This window comes from Crocodylus siamensis, chromosome 5, assembly GCF_052110815.1.
Source record: "Crocodylus siamensis isolate JL-2025a chromosome 5, ASM5211081v1, whole genome shotgun sequence".
Lineage (NCBI taxonomy): Eukaryota > Metazoa > Chordata > Crocodylia > Crocodylidae > Crocodylus > Crocodylus siamensis.
In genome coordinates, this window is record NC_143399.1 from 132,265,561 (window position 1) to 132,292,852 (window position 27,292).

The 27,292-nt window shown below is 43.0% G+C and overlaps 1 protein-coding gene across 2 annotated transcripts in view; it reads right to left on the minus strand.

The window, feature by feature from the left end:
- Positions 1–27,292, minus strand: part of CDCP1 (CUB domain containing protein 1) — a 155,610-nt gene that overhangs the window by 18,967 nt on the left and 109,351 nt on the right. For both annotated transcript variants that reach the window (XM_090050437.1, XM_090050436.1), the window contains exons 2-4: positions 12,938–13,144; positions 8,627–8,983; positions 4,982–5,350 (exon numbers count right to left, since the gene is read on the minus strand). In XM_090050437.1, the coding sequence (XP_089906563.1) occupies positions 4,982–5,350; positions 8,627–8,983; positions 12,938–13,118 (907 nt within the window). In that variant the 5' untranslated portion in view covers positions 13,119–13,144. The remainder of the gene's footprint in view (positions 1–4,981; positions 5,351–8,626; positions 8,984–12,937; positions 13,145–27,292) is intronic.

Sequence of the window (27,292 nt, forward strand, 5' to 3'; positions counted from 1 at the left end):
CCCAGGGTACTCAAGGAGCTGGCGAGCGTCATAGCCCAGCCCCTGGCACGGATCTTTGAAAACTCCTGGTGCTCTAGTATAGTGCCCGAAGACTGGAAGAAGGCCAATGTGGTGCCGATCTTCAAGAAAGGGAGGAGAGTGGATCCGGCTAACTACAGGCCCATTAGCCTGACTTCTATCCTGGGGAAGATCCTAGAAAAGTTTATTAAGGAGGCCATCCTTGAGGGACTGGCCCAGGCTAACATTCTAAGGGCTAGCCAGCATGGGTTTGTTGCGGGTAGGTCTTGTTTGACCAATCTCATTTCCTTCTATGACCAGGTGACCTATCACGTGGACAAGGGAGAAGAGATTGACGTCACATATCTTGACTTCAAAAAAGCTTTTGATCTGGTATCCCATGATCACCTCTTGGCCAAACTGCCCAGTTGTGGCCTTGGCTCCACCACGATCCTCTGGCTGGGAAATTGGCTCCATGGTTGGACCCAGAGGGTTGTGATTGATGGCAGTCACTCATTGTGGTGCCCAGTGACCAGTGGGGTCCCTCAAGGCTCTGTCCTTGGACCCATACTGTTCAACATCTTCACTAACGATGTGGACATTGGAGTCAGGAGTGGACTGGCCAAGTTCGCCGATGACACCAAACTTTGGGGCAAAGCATCCATGCCAGAGGACAGGCGGGTGATCCAGGCTGACCTGGACAAGCTCAGCAAATGGGCAGATGAGAACCTGATGGTCTTCAACACCGAAAAATGCAAGGTTCTCCACCTTGGGAGGAAAAACCTGCAGCACCCTTATAGGCTCGGCAGCGCTACGTTGGTTAGCACTACAGAAGAAAGAGACTTGGGGGTCATCATTGACCACAAGATGAACATGAGTCTGCAATGCGATGCTGCGGCTAGTAAAGCAACCAAAATGCTGGCTTGCATCCATAGACGCTTCTCGAGCAAATCCCGGGACGTCATTCTCCCCTTGTACTCGGCCTTGGTGAGGCCGCAGCTGGAGTGCTGCCTCCAGTTTTGGGCTCCACAATTCAAAAAGGATGTGGAGAAGCTTGAGAGAGTCCAGAGGAGAGCCACGCACATGATCAGAGGTCAGGAAAACAGATCTTACGATGACAGGCTGAGAGCCATGGGACTCTTTAGCCTGGAAAAGCGTAGGCTCAGGGGTGATCTGATGGCCACCTATAAATTTATCAAGGGTGACCACCAGGATCTGGGGGAATGTTTGTTCACCAGAGCGCCCCAAGGGATGACGAGGTCGAACAGTCACAAACTCCTGCAAGACCGTTTCAGGCTGGACATAAGGAAGAATTTCTTTACTGTCTGAGCCCTCAAGGTCTGGAACAGTCTGCCAGCGGAGGTGGTTCAAGCACCTACATTGAACACCTTCAAGAGTAAATTGGATGCTTATCTTGCTGGGATCCTATGACCCCAGCTGACTTCCTGCCCTTTGGGCAGGGGGCTGGACTCGATGATCTCCCGAGGTCCCTTCCAGCCCTAATGTCTATGAAATCTATGAAATCTATGAAATTTCATGAAATCTTGAACCAATCGAACAGTCATCTACATGACTGCTTAAATCATTCAGGGTCAAGCATGCAGATTTTCACGCCCATAGGCACAAGAACTTCAGCCAGTTGAAAAAAAAAGAGAGAGCAAAAAAACAACAGGTAGTTAATATACTACCACATGGATAGTGCTAATGTGGGACTTCCAAACAAGGCCACCCAAGTTCCATATTCACGAAGGAGGAAAGCTTCTATTGTCCAAGGCTGAACAGAACAGAATGACTAGTTCACCTCTCCAACTCCCCCTTGACTCATGCTGAGCCAGTCAACATCTGAAGGCAAACACACAGGCAAATACACACCCCACCAACACCTTGTCAGGGCTCAAAAGTGTGTGTCAAGTCAGAGGCCTCAGAGATCTACAAAAGTTGGCAAGGTTTATCAGCTTCAGTTCTTGCATTCGTTTATTGATGGATTAAACCACACAGAGCTCCTTGTAACTTATTCTAAAAGAGAGGTCAAAGTTACTAATCCAAAAAACCCTCTGATCCTTAATACGCTTCTGCCATTTTCAGAAACAAATAGTTATAATGGAACAATAAAAATTAAAATTCCATTCAATTAAATGCCAGTCATAAAATTACAAAAGCAAGAAACTAAGTACCATACATTTCCAATGGACTGTAGTGTCACTTTATTACATTTTATTTTAGGCAGTATAATACATTGTCTGTAATTAAATATACAGAAATTGGATGCGATAAATTTGTAGGTATATTGACAATTCTAAGTAAATGTTCTGTGTTAAATTTCAAAACTGTTTTAATATTTGGACAGGGTCTAAAACTCAGTGCTTTAGAAAAATCCCAGCTGGTGGTCCCTCCAAAAGCATAACATTTCACAAACCAAACCCTCTTCTTTGCCAAAAAGTTTGACAAGCTTGTACCTTCTTGCATGGTTGCCTATGAAGTCAGTTTTCCCCTCTGAAGTCACTGTGAAAAAGCCATGGGCCACATGGTCCTTTGTGATAAGGTTCAATTAATGGTGTGGCTGGAGTTCAGATTATTGACTATAAAAAGTGATCACTAAAGCCCATTGAAAATATCGCCTGTATAACAGACACACAGGCAACATATGACGACTCAAAGTCCAGACTGTAACACCACAAGATTAAAACATTTTGATCTATTTTGGACACTGAAAGATTAATATCAACTCCAGTAAGGGCTTGGGAGTGAGGGATATAAAACCTGGTGCCTAACCTCCTCTCTCAATTGAGTGACAAATGACATGTTCAAATACTTCTATTAGGGTTAGAGAACAAAGATTCATGTAGAAGTCATAGGGTTTGTTCCACTAATGGAAGGTGCTCTGATGTCATAGTGATGGGAATAGCAAAGATCTGAACTGTAGGGGGAAGGAGAACAACCTTCCCCCCTCCCCCCCCCCAAAAAAAAACCCAACAACATAAAAACCAAAAACCTGTAATAATACTGAATATTACTAAAAAAAGAAATGCAAGAAGCAAGGATTTATTGGGGTGATCTCTTATTATCCCAACTATGCAGCTGATGCAGAGTTAGACAAGCTTTCAAACGCAAGACATTCTACTTGTACTTGAAAGCTTATTTAACTCTATCCCAACTATGAAGTTGGTCCAATAAAAGATGTAACCCTAAGCAGCCCTTACCTCTTTCATAATGACAGGACCATCATGGCTACAACATAGCTCTTACACTACTAAAAAAGAAATAATGCTTAAATCTGATATTTACTTTCCTGCCATTCTTGCTAACGATTTGCAAATGAATGGACCTTGATCATAGAATCATAGAAGTAGGGTTGGAAGGGACCTTGTAGATCTTCAAGTCCGACCCCCTGCCTGGGTAGGAGAAAAAAATTGCGCTCAAATGATCCCAGCTAGGTAGGCATCAAGCTTCCTCTTAAAGACCCCCAGGGTAGGAGCGAGCACCACTTCCTTTGGAAGTTGGTTCCAGATCCTAGCCACCCTGACAGTGAAGTAGTTCTTACAGATGTCTAAACTAAACCCACCCTCCAACAACTTGTGGCCATTATTCCTTGTTATGCTAGGGGGCACAAGGTCTCTCCCAAACCCTTCTGGTCCTCCCTAGTGAGTTTATAGACAGTCACCAGGTCCCATGACAGTCAAAGTTCCCTTTGATCTATGAGGCCAAAGTGAAATTAATAATGCAGTAGTGAGTTTCAACTTCTGGCTCCCATCTATTACCAACATGCAGCAGGAAAAGAAAGCCCACTAAGCATCAGATTCCATTCCACCTATTAGGCATCCAAGCATCCTATTCCACCAAGACTCTGAAAAACCATTAAAGCATCTAGTTTGTAACCTCCTTTCTCTCAGCCTTAAAGCTAAATCACCAAATAGCAGTGAGTAGAAAGACATCCCCTCCACCTTCCCCTACCACTACTCTTATGCTAGCCATTTTACAGGGACTTGAAAAAACGAGAAATAAGAGCATACTTAGGGCTCAGTCTATACTGACAGCAACATGCCATGACTGGGCTGTTCCCAACACACAGCCCAGGTACTCCCCATTGTGCACTCTGAGCCCAGTGGAAATCAGTAAGGTGTGCTTGACAGCAGCTACACAGAGATGCCTCAAAGCCTTTTCACCAGTGTATTTCCAAGTCTGGAATATGCAAGCAAGAACTGCTTGGTGGGGGGTACACAGGGCCATCCCAGTTGCAGTATTTGGCTGCCATCGTGCAGTTACGCCCTTAGGTGCCCAAACCGGTGGAAAAATGATCTGGCCCCTAAATGTTTTACTCATAAGCATGAAAATAAAACTCTAGGTATATACCTAACCTTGATTACTATACTGAACCATACAAGACATAGTGGCTGAACCAAACCTCAGTCAAAGAAAAACCTTCCACTGGCTTTAGTGATAACTGAATCAGAACCCTTGAGAGAGGATGCTCTGTTAGAAAAGTTGCTTACTTACCATAGAGTGCAAGATGTGACACTCTAAATTTAAAAAATTTAAAAACCTGGATTTGAAAACACATGCTGAAACATGTGTGTGTGTGTGTGTGTGTGTGTGTGTGTGTGTGTGTGTGTGTGTGTGTGTAAGTAAAAAGACAGAATGAGCTCTGTTAGCTTCAGTTCCAATTTTCCATGAGAGACAGTATACTACTCTTTACCCTTTCTTGCAGGTATGGAATATGGTTCACCTTGCTGCAATGAAACCTCCTGACACCTAGCACAGAAACAGAAACCTCGCAAGGTTGCTAAGCAGCCTGGTTACTGAAACTCAGAAAGGGTCCAAAGTTCAAAGATTCCTACAGCAGCCAGTCAAAAAACAGTATTTGCCTCGAAATGTGCTGGTTGCGACTTGGGGCTGATATTTTTAAACCAAAAGCAGGAAAGAGTTTATGTAAGAAACAGGGGGTGGAAATCAGCATAGAGAGGAAAATAGTCAAATAGGTACTTACTCTCTTCATTTTGAGGATGTTGAACAATGACCTGAAACAGCAAACGAAGGATCCCAGGGTTTTGTGCATCTTGATCGCAGCCCTGTAGCGACAGGTGGAAATCACCAGCAATATTGGCGGGCTGTGTGTCACTCAGTTTAAACACCTCTGGGTTACTGATCGAACCAGGTAAGTAATACTCCACCCTTTCCTCTTTTCTTTCACAGTTGGAGAGGGTATAGTTGTGGAAGAAAACACTTGCTCTGAGGTTAGACGGGACAACAAACTGCCATGTCATCAGCTCATCTTCTGGGAATCCCAGAGGATAGTTTGGAGACATCAGAGTTGCAGAAGATGCTCCTTTAAAAGTAGATTCAATAATGCACAGTCCTGTTATGGGAAAAGGAAAGATAGGCAGCAGGGTGAAGAAAACAGTAATGTGCAAAATAACGGACAACAATATTTTTATTTGAAAGTACTATTTAATATCTCAGCAACAGGCTAAATTATAAAAGAAAACAAAAAGTGCATATTTAAATTGGTGACATTGCCCTCTGTTGGCTGATCCAAAGAACAAGGATAAACAATCAATGCTTTTCAGCTGGAAGCAGGTTCTTAGCCTCTTTAGACTCCAGGTGCCCCTTGGAAAATGCCAGCTTGTTGTTTTCCCTCATCTTTTCACAATAGAAAAAATAAAAGCGCAATTCTTTTGTTGCTAAGAATTTAGATACACCAATCAGTCAGAATGTTTTTAACATTATGAATTCCTATTTGAAATCTCTCTGGGTTCATTTTGTGACTCGTGTTTCCACCCCTAACCAAGGCACTCCACAATACCCTTGAAAGGATCACCCTGGTTGAGAATCACCATCAACGCCTGTAATAACCAGGCCAGCATTTTTGGAGATGAAAGATTCCAGTTCTTGGCTTCGTTTTTTTTGGGAGGAAGTGCATGACTTGTACTATGTGCGCTGCTTAACAAGGTGAGAAGAGATTCGAAATAGTTGAAGAACTTAAGTATAGCTTTTAAAACAGTATGGATGTCTTAAATCTCAGAATTTAAGATATTTAACAAGGTTATCCAAGGCAAAAGTCTCAAATATGTGTTTGGTAAATGTGATATCTTTTATTAGACCAACTGAGTAGCTGGAAAAATGTTCTTAGCAAACTTTCGGGCACAGTGACCCTTCATCAGGCATAGGGAGTCTCTGCTGGTCTGAGAGACACTGACCAACACGGCTACAACCAAAAACCCAGCAACTGTGTTTGTGCATTTGTATTGTGTTTGTGCAAGCCTCAAATACATGATGGTGTTTGAATTTTGGCTATGGTGGTCATATGCAATAAACCATCTCCTGGATAACAGGTATAGAAAGCAACCTGCCAGAGAACTGTGATATTCTAGGACACAGGTTCTCAAACTGTGGTACACATGCCCCTGGGGGTATGCAAGACACCTCTGGGGGGGAGGGAGGAGGGGTAACGTGGGGGAAATTATGTAATGGTGGATTTAGTTTTCTTCATAATAATAATAATAATAATAATAATAATAATAATAATAATAGGCATTTAAACGATTCAGATATAAAACATATACTGGCAGGGGGATGCAGGCAGCTGGTAAATCTGGAAGACAGTATGTAACAAGAAAGTTTGGGAACCTCTGTTCTAGACTCATTGAGGATGTTCTGCTTGTGCTGGACATCAACACCTTGTCCTTTCTGCAGCTTCCATGTGTAGTGCTGCACCAGTGATTCTAGCCAGTGTAGATGCACACAAGAACTGACAAAGACCATGACATTCAGAGAAAAAAAGTGGGAACTCCTCCTTGAAAATAGTCATCAGGAGTTGGATGAGTAGCACACAGAATGTGTCATGCTTTGTTTGTACAAGTTTCACATTACTGAACAGGATAAAACAAGATACTGTACAATGTTTTTACAAACAAGACCAGACAGACTTGTGTGCCTCCCAGGCATTCTTCTCCCAGTTTCCTGAACTGAAGTTTAAACCCAAAGAATTTAACAACTTAGGATATTTTTTAAACACCGCAACCCACAGCCAATGAACAAATGCCCATTCTGATTAGCTTGCTATTCGTAGATCATTATTCTTAATAAATACTTATTAGTTTTTTAAGCCTGAGAAAGGTTGGCCTAAAGAATAGATTGGATAATACTGTTAAATATTCAAAATGGAGACTTGTAAAGTTTTACAAATCATAAAGTGAATGGAAGACAATGAAATGAAGAGAACAATTCATCTTACAAAAATAAAATAAAAGGATAGCTAGGAAAGGGGGAAGGGAAGATGTTAGGGGTATAATTGCAAAACTAAAAGTTGAAAACAATGGTCAATGGAGAAAAGGAGTACAGCCGAGTTCTAGAAACATTTAGATGATTGTATGGCAGTGTGGATAAAAATCTTTAATTAAAAAAAATCAGATTTTATTTAAATCAGATTTTTTTATTTAATTGTATTATTTGAATTTTTGTTAAGATGCTTTTAAACAAAATGAACCTATATCAAGACAGTTTTAAATTTAAGGTATGTTAAAACATATTCTATATCATCATGGAATAGGGATTATTACTTCTAATTACATACTACTTGAGACAATATATTCATGCAACCTTTTTAGAAAAGTTTTATAAACAGGTCACAACAGGCCATGGACTATATTAGGGGCCCAGTCTTAAGGAGTTCCCAGAGGCTCCACCATAGATTAGTAAAGAGTAGAGAAAAATATTCTCCCAAATGGGACTCTGTGTGCAGTCTAAGCCTCTCTGTGATGCTTAGTTTCAGTTCTCAAACTGTAGATTTGTGTGTCTAGAGATAACATCCTTGTTAACACCAGTATATAGAGATGAAAGACAACAGACTTGATTACCTACTCACCAGCCCTATTGTCTCTGCAAGTTTGTGTACACAGAGTCAAACCCTTACTTCTCTCTAAGCAAAGTTTCAAGAAGTTAAGTGAATAGAGGATTGTTGGGGGTAGGGTAGATCTGGGCAAAGAGAAGGAGTCTGGAGATAAATGCAAGGAGGGAAGGGCAGTAGAAACAAAAGAGAAACATTTTGAGCAGAGTATTCCAGAAGTCTTGAGGGATAAGCCTCCAAGTCTAGCTGCCGCATGGATTTAAGATCTAATGAAAGAATGGTATGGTAGAAGGGAAAACCTGTCATGGCAGCAGGCTTGCCAGGCTGTAAGAGGTCCTGTTTGGGAATATTTTAATGAAGTTCCTCCACCTGTAGGTAAGACAGGCATGCATGCAAAATGCAAACAGTACAACAAAGAAATGCAAGGCCTGGTTGCCTGAATGGAACAACACCATGAGAAGCGCTCCTTCTCAGGACGAAGTTGCTTTAAAGATGATGAATTGAACAACGATTAAATTAAATTAAGGTTTCCTGACCAGTGATTTAAATCCATTTGATTTCAATGAAACCCACCCTGTTGTATGATTGCCTAGGATCTGGGCACATAGATAAAATAGGAAACTGAAACTGATAAAACCAAAAAGGTAATGTGGATTTAGTGAATTTTTCCTATTTCAGGTTACACAAGAACAAAAAAATAAAATAAAAACATGCATGCATCTCTCTCAAGCTTCAATACAATGGCTGATTACAGCCAGAATTATGTAAACAGCATACTGTACCTACTTTTTATGGAAGATCTGTTTGCTATGTTGAAGCCAGAGGTGGTGAGACTTGCATTCCATGGTATCTGTAAAGACATGATAACTCCTCCCTGCACCTTGACCCGAGACACTGAGCCATTTCTGCAAAAGGTTCCAATGTTGACAGTGGTGGTGTCAATACAATTTCTGATATTGTAAGTGACTAAATCTGGACAAGTCTCTGTTGGTCCAATCTGCCTTAACCATGGAGTAGAGAATTTCAGCTGCAGACCAACCTTTTTACTGGCTTTCACATTCCAAATGAAGGTCTTGTTAAGACGAGGAAGCCCCGATGGTGAAAGGTGAACATCTCCAAAGGGGCATGAGCCCGTTATGCAATCTAAAGTACACAAGCAGAAAACAGCTAATACATACAAGGTTGATAAGAAGGGATCTTAATGTTTTCCCCTTCTTTTCCTTTTTAACTAGTTATCTTTAATGCCCTTTCACACCAAAATTAAAGTATGCAAGATCCTGTCTCTAATTTAACAGCTAGCAAATGCAAACCAGAAACCTTTTTAAGACAAGAAATGATATGTTTAATATGCTTCTTTTCAGTCCTTCAGAAAGAGCTGAAACAGACTTAACAATCTTGAGTGCTCAAAAAACTCCAAGAGTCAAGCTGCATCTCTCCTCTCCTCCCTTCTTTCCCCCCTACCTCCCAAACATCTGCATAGATTGAAATCAAGAAATTTTGAAAATTGTATATACTTGGGATTCTTTTTATTGTCCTTCCAGTTTTGGAGTTTTTTTAAGGTTCATATTTTCAAGCATCTCACAACTTTGAGTGCTCAAACTCTCTGAATGAAAGTGAAGAATGGTGACTCCTGCAACTGGGGCTTTTAATACCAAGCACAGCAAGACTCACATAAAAGCTATGAGAATCAATATGATTGCTAGTGCTTGAAGCATTTGCCTCTAAACTCACGGATTACAGATAGATGTATGTGGTCCCTGGCACAGGGTGTTTACTGAGAAATTAAAATGCTAATTGTGCTATAAAAAGCAACATACCACATGGTCATTAAATTTAAGACGCCAATAAACTGGCTAACCAGCCAAAAAGGTATTCAGCAAAATCTGTGGGACATCTTTGTGGCTGGTTTATACCATAAATTGAATGCGTGGAATACCCCATCATCCCAATGTTGACAATCCACTAATTGTCAATATAAGGACCTGGGCAGCTTCCAGTATTGGAACCTGCCTGGGGGCTGTCCTAGTCCTGATCTCCCAGTCACTGATTGTTGGTACTGGGATGCAGGCTCATCAGGAGGCAGATTTTCTCGGTTTACAGGGCAAAGTGTTTTAAGGTGCTGGGCCCCTGTAAGCTTCATGGGTTTACAAGGGCTTAGCTGCAGGGCAGGGCAAAATGCAGCCTGGGGGCTGGATAAGGCCTGCCAGACCATTCTATCCGGCTTGCACGGCCCTCCCCAGAATTAAGAAAATTAATATTTATTTACCCCGGCTGCCTGTCATGTGGCCCTCAACAGCTTGCCAAAACTCAGTAAGCAGCCCTTGGCCCAAAATAATTGCCTGTCCCTGGCTTAGCAGGATTGCCACCTTACCCTGCAGTTTGCTTCAGTAGTACATATAAGTTTTAAAGGCCCCAGTGCACTGGGAGCCTGGGATTGGGGAGAGGCTCCCTAATTCCATGTTACCACCATGCTGGGACCTTTAAAACCCACCACATGCAACCCAGATGCATATGCAGGTTTCAGACCTCCTGACGCACAGGAACCCTACAACTGGGGAGCCCTACACAGCAGCACTTGCAGTACACTGGAGTCTTTAAAAACCAAGGATGCAGTACAGTTGCATCTTTGGTTTTCACATGTCCAGGCATACCAGGACTTCAGGACAGGGGTGAGGCTCCCCAGTTCCAGGGTTCCACTATGCAAGCCCATGGGTTTGCAACAAATTGATCCCCAATGCTAATAATCATGTCTCTTGCAATTGGGGAACAGATACTATAGCACCATTAAATGAACACCTGTCAACACTCTAGAAGGGCACTGCCCAATATGGGCTGGTGTTAAGCCACAGCTTCAAAACTGGGGCCTTGGACAGACAAGCACAGCTGCTCATCCTGGCCTACCGCCCTACAGCTGATCACCCAGGCTGGTCAAGGCTGTCCTGAAGCCTCCAGCAGGACCTAGCCCTTTGCCCACACACTGGCACTGGAGTCAGCTGATCTCCCAGTTTCCCCAAATAAACCCCTGATCCAGAACAAGAAGTATCTGAGCAACAGGCCTCAACATGTTCCCTCTGGCTTGTGCTCTGACTCTACTCTCTACTTGATCTCCTGGCTTCTTGACCCAACTTGCTCTCTGACTGCCCAATCTCCCGGCTTCCCGTCTTGGCCTGTTCCTAGACCCTGTTCTGGCTCTCCTGGCTCCCTGACTCAGCTCTTCCCTGGAATCTGCTCATTCTTTCTGACCCCAGTTGGCACCTCAATTCCCAAGTGGCCCCAGACCTGGGCACCCAGGACCTGGTGTGACAGTTGTTTATACTACTTGCACTACACTGAAGTAATGTAATGCAATGGCTCAAAGATCCATTTGTCCTCTATCAGAAAACACCTGGAAAACCCATGACAAAGCATGTGTGTCAGTCCTCCTGAGTGCTGGTCCCCACAGAAGATGGTAGTCTATTAGTCCAAACAAGAACCCTAGTTTTTGAAGTGGAAGAAGTCTGTATTTTTTTTTTTAGTATGCTTTTCCAAAAGCCTCAGAAATAACCCACAAAAATGATGTTAAAATCATTAAAGTTGTGAAGTCTAGTGCACAAAGGAATTAAAAGTTACACCCTTAATTCATCTGCTTTTTGCCCATACACTGTGATACACTTTGTAATTATATAATCACATGTAAAACAGTAGTCATCTTTGATCTGTCTGTGCCTTGACTTTCCATCTGTAACAAGGAGCTACTATCACACTCATATCTGACAAAGGTGCTCTTAAAATAAATTAATTAACACTTGTGAATCACTTGGCTAATAATTCCAATGAACAGAACAGAAAAAAGCCAGTGAGGAAATTAATAATTCTGTCTTCTGAGAAGACAGTTTGAATATCACTTTGGCATAGAACAAAGATAAATAAAAAAGTCTTACGAGTTTCTCATTAAATTGAACATAATTTACCTTCTCTGCACTGAGGCAGGGATACTAGAAAAAAAATGTGATCAGATCATTTGAGACTGTAGAAACAGTACATGTTTGCAAGGTGATAAATTAGAGTTGTACTGGCAACCTTAAACATGCCTCTTCCTATCTCCCAAATCCTCGACTTCCCAACCAAAATAATGTATTATATGTACATTGCCCCAAGGACTGAAAGAGCAATATTTAATACTAGACTGGTAGCTGTGTTTAATACTGCTAACAGTTTAGGATTAGTTATGATTTGCCAAGGCTAGAAACTGCCATGTACTTTTGGACCATGAGGGAAAGAATCCTGCCCCCCTTTGTCACTACAAGGTTCTGAGAAGCTCATGTGTGCTCTACAGGTAGCTACAAGTCTGTTGCAATAAGAATTACTATTATATGTCATGCTCTTTCAATAGCTGAATTAAGTATGTGCACACCAAGTACCAGGTTAATGAGGTAGTTAGCAGTGTTAGACTGAAATTAGGCAGGGCAGGGCAACATCTTGGAGACTGGTTGAGATAAGCTTTCATAGGTGACAGCCTAATTTGTCAATTGCTATACCTAGTTATAGGGTATTAATTGAAATTGCTGCGGTCTTAATAGCATTGACCTTTATTTATTCAAGGGTACAAGCCAACATATCCTTATGAAAGTTTATTCATTATAAACAAACATTGGGGCAATTGCTCCCAAATATTTCCACATTGTATAGTCACACACAGTGCAACCTATACTAAACCAGAGCTGCTACTGCAGACCCCTGCTGAAATCAAAAGGTGATATCCAGATACATAATTTCCCATGATGAACTTTTAAAATTGTTTTAAAAAAAAGAAAAAAGAAATTGTGCATAATTTATCTTAACTCTTTCTGAAATGTTTTTAAACCTTAGAAGTGAGCTATTATTTTACACTGTGGGCTAAAATTATACAAAACTGTGTGTACACATTCTGTCATTTCTAGACTTCAGAAGACATATTCTAGTTATCAATTCCAAAGGATTTCTCCCCAACTCAGTCCTTGGTTGATACTTCAACAGTATTAAAGCAGAGATGTACTTATGCAGCATTAGGAACTGGACACTTGTGAACTATCAGAAGACTAAAACTTGTAAAATGTGAAAATTTAAAGCAAGTCTTACCTATACTCCTCTGGATTTCCATGACAAAATATTTTTCTGGTGTTAAACAGTTGAAATGAAATTGTTTTTTTTGCCCAGATATTATCTTGAGTTCAGTTACACAGGAAGTACGTGAGATACACATTCTACAAGGTTGTGAAGTAGAAGACCTGGGTTTAATTGTAATAGTGATGTTGTCCATAGAAGGAATGGAGATTTCAAGAGCCCCTAAATAGAAAAGTAAAACATACTTCACATTATTAAGCTGTATGAATACCAACTAAAGGTTGCATGTCCCCAAGGATACTAAATTTTTAAATAGTAAAAATGTTCTTTAAAATTTGAAATGTAGAGCCAACATATAAACAGACAGACAACTGAACAAAACAGGTGCAGGAAATCTGCCCACAACAGTGGTCAAATTTGTTGGCAAGAAGAGAAACGGACCAGGTGAAGCATATACCACATTATTCCATTCCTTCCTCTGTTCACCTTTACTGCTGTCATCTTATTCTGTGTACAGTGAAGACATGGATGTTGGCCACCGATCGGACAATCACTGTTGTCCATATTTTGGCTTTGGATCTATTATCTCTACCACACAATACACAACCAGTTTCCATGTTTGTAGGCAAACCTGAAGTTATGACTGAAATCAAGAATCACATTAGGCTGACAAATGAGAAAGTGAGCCTTAATTTGAATAACTGCACATAGCAGTCTTGCTAAGAGGCATATCTGCTGCAGCATAACCCAGAACCTCCACTTTTACTGACTAGACATGTCTCAAGGGTACTTGCTCAGTGCTGAAAAAAAACTTAATGGGAAAGAGTATCATAACCTAATATACATTAATTAAGTCTTAGAATCCAGGGTATTCTTAAGGGAAACTTTACCCACAATGCAATTTAAATTTATGTAAGTGAGATGCATCCTCTCCTATGCCCTCCTGCAAAGTAGATGTGTGGATAGGGAATATCCTCTTATTTCCTCCAAGCAAGGTCGCTGGCTGATAGACTTACAGGAAGGTGGCTTCTCCTCTCTCACCCTTTACCAATTTTGCACTACATTGCTTGGAGATTGGGGCAGAACTAGCCCTGCCAGGAGGTTGTAACACTAAGTGGCTAGCTAACCTGTTCCCACTCTAGCTCTGCTGAACCACTGCCCTGCGTCTTGCCGGCTGCCACACCTCGATGCCTTGGTGGAACCATCAGGTACAAAGGAGGTGTCCTGAGCCTTAGAGCAGGGTTCCCTTGGGTCATTTAGCTCCACCTTTTTTATACTTGTCCGGGCCCTGACCCTCTTGGTCCAAGCTTACTTTATCTAGCTGCTACCTTCAGCGTTAGGCCCACTTAGTCAGGCCTTGGTTTCTTGGTGCCCATGGCATGGCTGGGAATTAAGCTTCATGCCTGGGGGTCCTCACACCACTCCCCGTCCTCCAGTCAAATAGAAACAAAATGCAAGCAACCACTTCAAACTAAAATACCCCCCTCCTCCAGGCAGTCACAAACAAACCCAACACAAACTGATATCCTTTATCCCTTCTGGATCCCATGGCTTTGTCAAAAAAGAAAGGGGGGGGAAAAAAAAACCCTTTTGGTCCTTACCAACCATGGTCCCCCTTACTAGTTTTGGGCACTACTGTGGTGCACCTGGGAGTCCTGCCTCCTCCCTAGTTATGGGTCAGCATAACCCAGGGGTGGGCAAAATGCACCCTGCCAGCTGGATGCAACCTACCAGGCCATTCTATCCAGCCTGTGGGGCCCCTAAAAAATTTAGAAAATTAATACGCACCTGCCCCTCTCTTCCTGGCACATGGCTCTTGATCACTTGCCAAAACTCAGTAAGCGGCCCTCCGCCCAAAATAATTGCCTGTCCCTGGCATAGCCTATTGTCTGGTCTAAGCACAGAGGCTGCTCATTAGTCTCAGCTCTGCCATCTGCCTGCCCTTTGGCTGCAAACCCCTCAACATGTAACCACTCCCCAGGCCAGAGGAGTGGCTGTTGCATGGACCTTATCCCTTCCCCTCTCCCTCTGCCACCTGGGGCTTCTCCCTGAAGGCCCTTGCCACTGCCTTTTCCCTGGGCCACAAAGACCCTGTTCTTAAAAGGCCCTTGCCAATCCTGCTGGCCCTGATGCATTCCTTCAGTAACGGGCAAAGGTTCCCCGTTTTAGGGATCCACTCAGGGACCCCCCATATTCTTAGTCCCTTATCTGTCTCTCCTGCTGAATCTTACTCGTCTCTTAGGGAATATAACAGAAGAATGAACAGTCTGCCAGAAGAAACTGGGACTATCAGCAAAGATTCACTCTCTAAGCATTGTAACAGGCTAGGTGCAGTTCTAGTGCCGCAACACTGAGTCATACGAGATCTGAGGCTACGTGAGCCAGTGTCAACCAATAAGCCAGAACAAGCCCCTAGATGAACTACAAACATTCCAGTTCAAAAGATTAAAAAAAGCTAGTGTGGTAGTTAACATTTGCACAGCACAGCAGGAATGACTGATAAAAGCAGATAGTGCATGTACAATGTTATTCATGAGTGCAGGAAAGGCATGTCCAATACACAGTGCAAAAGAAAAGGAGTTGATAATATTTTCCGTTAAGAGCTGGATTTAATAAAGAAACACTCATGACTCAGAAGCCATGGTCCAAGTAACACTGCCCTACTACATAGCCATCTGATTTCTAAGCAGCTGGGGGCCACACAGCATGCACCCCATGCCACAACTGGGCCAGACTAGCAAGGGCAGTGGGCTACAGGGGCTGCACACCACTTGCCTCCCTCCCCACTTCACTGTGTGCTTTGGTGCCTGTTCCTCTGCACCATGCTTCCCCACTGCACTGAATGCCAAAGTGCCCCCCTGCCCCACTGTCATTCCACTGCAGTGTGTTCTGGTCCTCCCCCTTGCTGCTTCCCACCTCCACTTCCTCTACTGCATACCCCACCTCACTCTCAGCTCCCTGGCATAGGCTCCTCCACTGCACTATGCCTCTTAAGCGCTCCAAGTTTCAGTCACGTGTCTTCCCAGCACTGCAAGCTGCACCAGACTGCACGGCCCCAACTCTTGGGACAGGGAAGGGGAATCCAGAGACAGGGAGCCTAGAAACACCAGTTGCTTTAACTGTGCAGCCAGAGCAACAAGAGGAATGACATCTGCAGATACCCAATGACACCCCCCGCCCAACCCTTCTCTGCTGGAGCAGACAGCACAGGGATGGAAAGCTTGCTGGGAGACTGTAATCTAACTTGAACCAGGAAGAAGTCTGGAACAGAAGTTTCATAAACTGGTTTCACCCAAATCAGTTAAATCTGATACTATATTCAACCAGGTTTATTTTAAACCAGTTACCCAGAGAGGTTGTGGAATCTCCATCCTTAGAGTTTTTTAAGACCTGACTAGACAAAAGCTTAGTTGGGATGATACAGTTGCGGACAGCCCTGTTTTTAGCAGGGTTTTGGACTAGATAATTTCCTGAGGTCCCTTTCAACCCTAATCTTCTGTGATTCTATGATAAAGGGTAAAAAGGAGAATGCAGGGAATTACAGACTTGTCAGTCTGATATTGATACACAGATAGATACTGGAACATATCATGAACACATAAAAGATAAAATGATAAGTAACAGTCAAGAGCAAGCCATGCCTAACCAACCTAATTTCTTTCTATAACAGGGTAACAAGCCTTGTGGATAAAGGGGGGAGCCATGGATGTGACATATATCTCAGTTTGATATCTCTCCCATAACATTCTGATTAGTAGGCCAAGGATCTATAATTTAGATGATGCTACTGTACGGTGGATGTATAAATGATTAGATGATCATGTTCAAAGAATAGTAAGCAATGCCTCAGTGTCAAACCAGGAGGAGGTATCAGGTAGGATTTCCCCAAGCATTTTATCCTGGGTCTAGTCCTGTTCAATATCTTTATTAATGATTTGAAGATAAATATACATACTTATTTAAGGGCAGGATTAGGATTCAAAATGGAAAAATGGCCTAAAATAAATTGGGTGAAATTCAGTAAAGGTAAGTGCAAATTACTATGCTAAGTAGTAAGGAAGGAGTATTCAAATACAGGTGGTCCTTCAGTTACAACATTTTGCACTTACAACATTTGTAAATTGACACCCTGTTTCAACTCTGATGTCAGTTTTGACTTTACAACAGTTGATTTGACAAGTTCGCTGCGTCACCCATCTCCCTGGAAAATATCTGTCCAAACTTGCTTGGACACTTTCTTTAAGAAAGCAAAAACCTGCAGCCAAGACTCCTGAGAAGACTCCAGCCAAGAACCTTCAAAAAGTTCAGCAAAGTCTCCTCAAAGAAGTCCTTCCAAATCAATATGATTGCTCTTTACAATATAAATACATTAATGTAGCTATATTACTCATCTATAATTGATTGAGTACAAAATTCTGGGTTATTTTTGGTGAACATAGGGTAATCAGGCCTTGGTTCAGGAACCAATCCCCAATTTATAACATTGTTTCCTGTGGGAAAATGATTCCAAGTTACAACGTTTCAGCTTAATATGTGGTTTCAGACACCAATTGTGTTGTAAGTCCAAGGACTGGCCGTACATAAATACAAAATGGGGAAGTGCTGACTAGGCTGCAGTACCGCAGAAAAGAATCTGGAGATTATACTGGGTCACCAGCTGAATAAATCAACAGTGTAATATTACAAAAAAGTAATATTGAGATTTACTAATAGAAGTGTTGTATGCAGTTCACAGGATGCGATTCTTCCTGTGTTCAGCACAGGCAATGCCTCCCCTGAAGTACTTCATCCAAGTTGTGGGCTTTGCACTTCAAGATAGACAAATTGGAGCAAGTTCAGAACAGCAACAAAAATGACAAGTCTAAAAAACATGACATATGGAGAAGGGTTGGAAGAACTGAGTTTCTGTAATCTTGCGAAAAGCACACTTAAGGTATTTAATAACAGGCTACAAATACATAAAGGGCTCTTATAAAGATGATGGTGATCAATTGTTCTCCATTGAAGACAAACATCCACTGAAGATAAAACAAGTAGTAGCAAGCTTATATTGCAACAAAGAAGTTTTAGGTTACCTATTAGGTTGGATCACCTAACTATGAAGGTGATCACGCATTACAGCACATTACCTTGAGAGGTTATAGCTTTAAGGGCAGATTAGAGACATTTGTCTGGGATGGTCTAGACGATGATGATCCTCCCCAAAGCAGGACTAGATGGTCTATCACATTTTTTTGGTCTTATTTTTCCCATGAGAGCATAACTGATGTGGGTATGAAAGGCAGAACACTGCAATTTTTCAGTGATCTGCCATTCACAATAACTTAGTATATGGCAATAACTTGTATGAATTTAGCATTCATGAAAGCACTACTTATACTATTACCTGAGCGAGTGAAACCTGCATGGATGTCCATGAGGATTAAGCTAATTGCCCGACATGTAGGTCGGATGCAGCCTCCTGTTATTTGTTCCCATTGCTCTCTGTTCTCCATATCTCCTTGCTCCATTTAATCAGTAGGGAAACCCCATGGACAGTGTTGCCAACTCTGAAACTGCTATTATGGTTTTAGTGCCATACAGAGTCTTTCTTAAAGCTCTGGGTCCTGGAGTTATATGAACACACTAGAATCTCGGTTTTCATTTAAAAAATTAACTTGCAGAAATGAGCCTGAAAACATGAAACCTAAAAGCTCAAGAGCTCCTATCAGGAATTCCAAGTATATTATTTTTAAAGACTCCTGATTTTTAAACCAGTCTCATGGTTTTACGGGGCTTGACATTCACTGAATTCCTTCTGCACGAAGTCCAAAACCTAAACGAGCACGATTTTGTTTCTTGTAGCACTGCTAGCCCTAAGCTTTCAAAGATAATAAAATCTAGCCTTCTAACAATAAGAATTTTCTTACTTTTTTAAAAAAAGAAAGAAAAGAGATTTTTAAAAATGGTTTATTTTTAGTTGAGCATTTCTGAGCCTTTAAAGGTACTCTTAGGTCATATTTCCAAACTTGCTTTTACAGCCAAAGGTATGAAGACTCTCATTTTTAAAATAACAAATTAAGCTGAGACTACTTAATTTCCCAGATTCTGGAGGGATTGATGAAAACACAATACTGAAAAACTTCGTATAAAATGTCCGAAGTGTGGAATAAGTGCCCCTATAGAGCAGTTCCCAGAGTGGAATGGTGAGACGCCATCCCTAGGCCAATCCATAATTTAGTTTTCCATGTTGCTTTGGATATGCCATTCATTTGATGCACAAAATATTTTTTTGCAATGACAGCTGTTTTTCTTTACATGGCAGTCATACACAGAGAGCATTAACAAGGCCCAGTACTTATTAATTATGCTTAAAAGAAATTTCTCCCTTGCTTGGAGTAATTTTATACTGACCATTTACACAAATAAAAGAGCTTCTCATTCTTTCTTCTTACTACCTCCTCGTGACACTGGTCCACACAAATAGCTTTTAGCTCTCCTTTTATCAGATCTAGAAATCTTGAAGTAGGATGTTTATATTTCTAACAAACTAGGGCTGAACACAGGTAGTCTTCATAGCCATCAAATCTAAGATGATTAGTACCGGCTGTTTATGTATAGCAAAGTCCATCCCTATTTACCCGTTGCCACAGAATTTAAAATGCTCTCCTGAATTGAGGTACAAGCCTCCATTACCTTGGACACAAATCTATTAAAATAACAGACTAGTACCCAAATCATCCTAGGACTTGAGACCTGGGTCTAAATCCCTACCCTGCCACAGACTTCCTTTCTAACCTGGAGCAAGTCATTTATGCTACATCAATTCAAATTTCACTTTCAAATTTGGGTTCACCGCTGACACTTAGGATCACAGGATCATAGGAGAGTAGGGCTGAAAGTGACTTCATGAGGTGATTTAGTTCAGCCTGCTGCTCATGGCAGGAGCATCCCTGGCTAAAACCATCCATGTCAGGTATCAGTTTAATCTGCTCTGTGGAATCTTCTTTCCTGGACATTTTCAACTTCTCTAGGTAGCCTATTCCAACACTTGCTCACCCTCAAAGTAAAATACTTCCTTCTAATTTCCAACAAAAATTTCCTCTACTGTAGCTTGAGGCCACTGCTCCTAGTCCTGTCCCCTACAACCTCAGAGAATAGTCTACCTCCATCCTCTGTATAATTGCCTTTCAGGTATTCGAAGACTGTTATCAGATCCCACATAACAGATCCCACCCTTCGCTCTCTAATCTAAATCAGACGAGTTCCTTCAGCCAGGTCATACTATAAGCAGGCAACTTGGCAAGACAAAAGTCCCGTAAAGAAAGTCATTCGAGACATGAAAAAAGATAATAGGAAATTAACAGCAGTGCCTTTAGTTGCAGAAGTTAGTATAAATTTGCTGTATCAAAGAAAAAACTTCCTTAGAATAGTTAACATCTCTAAAAGGAAACACACACAAGTACATCTAGTGATCCCAAATTCAGACAATTGACTGAATGGCTTGGAAAATATACAGGAGTAGACAGACAAAAAGTCTTCACAATAATCTCTACTGCGGCATTTTGTAAGCACCGCAGCTTCTTCATGACTCAGACTGATCTGGCCTTGCCTGCATTTCTCCCTGATTGCCTCCTTATTAGGATTACAAATAATTGTACACATTTCTTGTAAGGAAGAGATTTCAACATAACTGCTGCTGCTATGCTGCTCAGTATGATGACACACAGGATATTCAACAGAGCAAAAAATAGTATTACTGAAACAGACAAATCTTCATCTGCCCAATACATAAAATCTTTTGCTGGAAGACATCTGTTGGTGGAATCGTGCAATCCTGACCTTGTGCTGTGGCAAGACTGACTTCAAGTATTTACTAAACAATCTGACAAAAATGTTCAATCTAGTCTAAGTGACAACAATTCTGTAACCTTTCCTCCACTGTCCTAGTTAATTCTAAAGTTGCTTTGCTGACACTGGCTCATGTTCTTATTCTGACCTGGGCTCCTCAGTAGTAACTGATGGCTACAATATCCCTGCATCTCTCAGTAATATCCTCCTTCAGTACAAGCACACCCAGCCAGCCAGGTGAGCCTCTTCTCAATGGTCTTATTTCCCCAAACATATTAATTGCTCTCACTCCACAATTTATCTTCTTCTACTAAGTAATTAGTTTTCAGCCTACTACAGTAACACCATAACTACAAGTAACCATAACTGGGATTATCTCCCAATAACACATCTATTTGACAATTTTTGCAGCAAACAAAAAATTAAACTTCATTTTGGAACAACCACAAATTATTCTTTTCTTTGAGAAAAGGAAGACTTGCAATATTTTTGTTTTAGATAAATGAAACACTTCATTTTCAGTACAAAACTGTTTAATAAAAGCAGAGCAACAGACATGAAGGGACTTGGGCATTATTCGCAGAAATGGGGAGGGGAAAATATAAGGGAAAAGCAACAATGGAGAGGGTGGTTTTCCTAATTCATCCCCCCCCCCCCTTTGCTCAACAGTTGTGGATTTATGCACTCTCTCTGAGTCCCAGGTTCAAGTCTTTTGTCCATCCAATGGAATTTGAACTGACATTTCCCTGCAGATCACCCTCTCTCCCATAGGGATTTTCTGGCAAGTTGTTTATCATAAATCCTGGTGAGGCTCTTTTAAAGCAGAAGGTAGGACAGGATGACACCTTAAAGACTAACTCTCTGAATGAGTTAGTCTTTAAGGTGCCATCCTGCCCTCCCTTCTGCCTAACTTTGGACAACTAACTAACTACCTCTCTCTAGTCATGAAAGCTCTTTTAGTTGGCATACAGTTTAAATACTCACATGGCCAGAGGGTAAGAGATAAGCATGCATGATACTAAACCCTAGTGATGAATGAAGTTATGAAGAAACATCTGGGTTACAGTCTCTGCTCCAAAGTACTGGTACTTCATACAAGTGAATCAATATCAACAGACCAAGAGTGACTCCCCTGAGAAGTGAGAAATGTGTTTTCAGATTCTTTCAAACAAAGCAGGAATTTAAACTTGGGTCTCCTACGACCTGGATAAACAAACTAGCCACTAGGCCAGTTTCTCCATTTTTTTTTAGGCATCCTGCAGCACCTTTAGAAAAATCTCAAGGCACCCTAGGGTGCCACAGCATCCTGGGTGAAAAACACTGCATTAGGTTATTAGATAAAAAGAAGGAAGCAGAACACCCTCCTTGCTTCATCTGTTAAAGGGGTGGGCACAATACGGCCCATGGGCCGCATCCAGCCCACAAAGCCATTCTATCCAGCCCACGGGGCCCCTAAGAAATTTAGAAAATTAATATTGATCTGTCCTTGGTTCACAGGGTGGGCAAGGATATCCACTTTTCCTGCACCCAGCACAGCTTGTAACCCGGCCCTGCTGCCAGTCTAGGCCCCATGCCAGCTCTGGGCTTGCCTGTTGGGGCTGTGCTGCTGCAGCAGCAGCTGCGGCTCCCCCACCCTGCTTGCCATGCTGGGCAGTGTTTGCTGCTGCTGCTGCCCACCCAGAGCTCATGCGCTGGGCAGCCCAGAGATGGTGGTGGCAAAACATTGCCTGGCGCAGCAAGTGGCGGGGGCCGCAGCTGCTGCCACAGCAGCACAGCCCCAGCAGGTGAGCCCAGAGCCCAGGCTGGCTGCGGGGGCAGGTTACAAGCTGGTGCTGAGTGCATGAAAAGTGGCCCTTCACCTACCCTGTGGCTGGTGCCCCGCGCTGCACCAACTCACAGCCCATGTGGGGCTGCCTGTGCCTGCTCGGGACAGCCCTGTGCAGACTACGAGTGGCTGCAGCAGGGAGTGTCGGCCACGGGGCGGGTAAGGGGCCGCTTTCCCCCCCCTGCACTCAGCAACAGCTCATTACCTGCCGGTGAGCGTGGGATCAAGGCTGTGCACTGCCCCCCCACCTGTACCACAGGGCTGCAGGGCACTGGGAGTAAGCAGGAGCACAGGGCCCACACCAGTGTCCCAGGACCAGTGCCGGTGGGGCCCAGAGCAGGGCGGCAGGAGTACAGGGGTCCCGGCCAGCTCTGTGGAGCCAGGCCAGCTCCCCCCTCTCCCTACTGGTGTAGTCCAGCTCGGCTCCACAGATCCCTACCAGCCTGCACCCTGCTCTGGGCCCTACCAGTGCTGGCCCTGGGACATTGGTACCAAGACATTGGCACATTGATTCAAGATAGTGACCAGGGGGCAGGGCACCTGTTAAAGGATGGGGCTACCCATGTGGCCCTTGACAGCTTGCTAGAACTGGGTAAGTGGCCCTCCGCTCAAAATAATTTCCCGCCCTATTGCCTCAAAATTTAATTTTTTTGGGACAAGATTATTTGACAAACTCCACCTGAATGTATAAACCAAAGTCATATTTTTTGCAAAAAAAAAAAAAAAAAATCTGGTCCTCCCTTCCCCACCCCAAATAGTAGCTTTACTAAATAGCCGACATTCTCTTAAAAGGACTTTTTCATTTGACCTTAGTTAATGAACTTCTTCACATTTGCCTTGCTGATGTTCATTTTAGTCAAGTTCTCCAGTTTAGCAGTACCATAATCCCATTTCCAAAGAAGCTGCACTACGTCCTAAATTTCACCTGCAAACTGTAATTTTCATTATATCCTTCCAGCCATTAGCAAAGTTAGCTAAGTAACCACCTTGCTCTGTTTACGCTCCATTTCACCTGTAAAGCAGGGTATTAGCAGCTATGAGAACGTTTAAATTTAGACTCAGAACTGAACTAGACCTCAAATTAAGGAAGCAGTACAAACAGGGCTTCAAACCCCTTTGGCCCAGTCATTAGTAGTTAAAACATTTTTTTTGTTTGCCAAGAAACAAAGTACTTATTCCTATCAATTTTTCAAAGCCTACCGCCTGTTGTTTACACTTAATATCTAAGCTCTGCCTTTATTTCTGGCAGGGTGTCAATTCCTGTTCTTTTGGTTGGCCTTTTATAGTTCCAGTCTGATCTTCACAATGCATTTGCTATAGCTATTCATCCTTCAGGATAGAAAGGCAGCTGGCTGCCTTAAGAAGGTCATTCTGAGATTTAAGGCCTACATTCTGCAAAGTTTTAGTTCAGCTAGACTAGTCATGCTTAAAACTTAAGCAGGCTTTGCAGGACTGAGATCCAGAATAGTTAAGTTTTGTAAAGCGCTTTAAAAAGTAAAGAACACTACTAGTTTTCATTTTAATTACATACGTTTCAGACCTCGTTTTGAAATAAATGTTTAATAAACCTCCTGAAAAAAGTATTTTAAGGCACAACTGGACAATTAAGCTTGACAAATCCGTCATAGAATAGAGTGCAAAAGAAGCCAAAGTTCTCTTTTTACTCCAAGCAAACACTAACTGTTGTTACATTCATGTACAACAGTTGTTCTCAACCTTTTTGGACTTGAGGCACCCTTGATACACTTGAAGCATCCCATGGACAAATGCCAGCTCTCAGCTGTCCCTTGTTTTTATTACAGAAAAAATAATAGAGCAGTTTTCCTATTGCAAAGAACCCAGAAGGCCTACAACTATGGATCTCTATTTGAAATTTTTGGATTTATCTCATGAATCATGTTTGTAAACGGTGCTAGCCTAACATTGAAAGGGCCTGGGGTGCCATCTGGAAAGAGCATGTGGCACCCTGGTTGAGAATCACTGGAGTAAAGGTAAAAAGTGGCAATTCACACAACATGCTAGCTCCATGCTGCCTGCCAGCTGGGCACAGCAGGCAGAACATGAAGAGAAGCAGCAAGCAAGCATAGCTATAGAGAAGGAAATACCAAACTGACTCAAAGAAAAAAAAGCTAAACTTGTTTACTCTGCTATGTATAGCCTGTACAAACATCACAACCACCACCATATTCTCTTTGTCACACAGTACTCCTGACCAAACAAGCACTTTCTTCTTACTCAATACATCTCTCACCCAGAGTCTGATAAGGAATAGTTGATATCTCACTGGCAACTCAGATCTGGGATAGCAGTGTTAGTAACCAGGTTCTTCTTTTCCACGCACAATCCTGCTACCTCGTCCCTCTGTTTGCTTGTGAAATTAAGTATTTTATCGTATCTACCAGAGCCTTGACTTTTCTAGCTGGTGAAAGTCAATAAGGAAATGCAGAGTCCTTCATTGGCTAATTATCATCATTTGTTTACGGGAATGTGGAAAGGGCCCAAGCAATTTTCAAAGAAGCTATTGTGATTCTGCTGCTCAAGAGGCCACCTTATCCATTGAAGATTCCCTGAGATTGGTCAGCAGCTTCTGATAACAGCAGTTCTTTGACTTGTTTTATCTACTTCTGCTAGGATCTGCAAGCATCTCAAGTGACCCTGTTATCTGGCTGTACTCTCAAAAGGGAGTTGCTGTGGGGAAGTGTCCCTCTTGTCCAAGAGTGCCTTCTGCAGTGTAACACAGAAGTCAGTATTGTCACCTCTCCCATTCCACGTGTACAGGGGTCACTACCAGCACAGAGATCAGTGGAAGTGCTCCAGTAGAAGGTCTCAAGACTGAAGGAGCTGTTGGTCAGGATCAGTCACTGGCCTTACAACATGCTCTCCACATTCATCACAGCCAAGATTAATTATTTCAGGCCCGCTGCTCGCACTGTCATTCTCCTCCACTTTGACTTTGACAAGCTCAAGAGGCTTGTCGGTCAGGCCCTTAGGGACCATGACCCCAGGGAGACGGGAGTTCAAGAAGATTGGTTGCTTCTCAAGGAAGCGATCCTCAGTGCACAAGCTAAATCTATTCCAACACGGAGAAAAGGCAGCAAGGCGGCACAGCAGCCCTCCTGGCTCTCCAGGGACCTAGCGGACCTCCTGCAGCTAAAAAGGAAAGCCTGCAAAGGATGGAGGACGGGATTCACCTCCAAGGAGGATTATTCTGCGCTGGTCCGGTCCTTCAGGGAGCAAACCAGGAAAGCCAAGGCTGCAACTGAACTCCAACTAGCTTCAAGCATCAAGGACAACAAAAAGTTGTTTTTCAGATATGTGGGGAGCCAGAGGAAAAGCAAGGGCAACGTTGGACCCCTGCTAAACCAGATGGGGCAACTGACAACTGACGCCCAGGAAAAAGCCAACCTATTAAATAGGTACTTTGCGTCAGTCTTTCATCAGTCCCATGGGACGCCCATGCCTGCTATGGGACAGGGAAATCTGGGTGAGGGGGATCCCCTATCCTCCATCAATGCTGACCTCGTGAAGGAACACCTTGAGAAGCTGGATACCTTCAAGTCAGCTGGCCCTGACAATCTGCACCCCAGGGTACTCAAGGAGCTGGCGAGCGTCATAGCCCAGCCCCTGGCACGGATCTTTGAAAACTCCTGGCGCTCTGGTGTAGTGCCCAAAGACTGGAAGAAGGCCAATGTGGTGCCGATCTTCAAGAAAGGGAGGAGAGTGGATCCGGCTAACTACAGGGCCATTAGCCTGACTTCTATCCTGGGGAAGATCTTAGAAAAGTTTATTAAGGAGGCCATCCTTGATGGACGGCCCAGGCTAACATCCTAAGGGACAGCCAGCACGGGTTTGTTGCGGGTAGGTCTTGTTTGACCAATCTCATTTCCTTCTATGACCAGGTGACCTATCACCTGGACGAGGGAGAAGAGATTGATGTCATATATCTTGACTTCAAAAAAGCCTTTGATCTGGTATCCCATGATCACCTCTTGGCCAAACTGCCCAGTTGTGGCCTTGGCTCCACCATGATCTGCTGGCTGGGAAATTGGCTCCATGGTCGGACCCAGAGGGTTTTAATTGATGGCAGTCACTCATCATGGTGCCCTGTGACCAGTGGGGTCCCTCCAGGCTCTGTCCTTGGACCCATACTGTTCAACATCTTCATTAATGATGTGGACATTGGAGTCAGGAGTGGATTGGCCAAGTTCGCCAATGACACCAAACTTTGGGGCAAAGCATACATGCCAGAAGATAGGCAGGTGATCCAGGCTGACCTGGACAAGCTCAGCAAATGGGCAGATGAGAACCTGATGGTGTTTAACACCGAAAAATGCAAGGTTCTCCACCTTGGGAGGAAAAACCTGCAGCATCCTTCTAGGCTCGGCAGTGCTACGTTGGATAGCACTACAGAAGAAAGAGACTTGGGGGTCATCATTGACCACAAGATGAACATGAGCCTGCAATGCGATGCTGCGGCTAATAAAGCAACCAAAACGCTGGCTTGCATCCATAGATGCTTCTCGAGCAAATCCCGGGACGTCATTCTCCCCTTGTACTCGGCCTTGGTGAGGCCGAAGCTGGAGTACTGCCTCCAGTTTTGGGCTCCACAATTCAAAAAGGATGTGGAGAAGCTTGAGAGAGTCCAGAGGAGAGCCACGCGCATGATCAGAGGTCAGGAAAACAGATCTTACGATGATAGGCTGAGAGCCATGGGA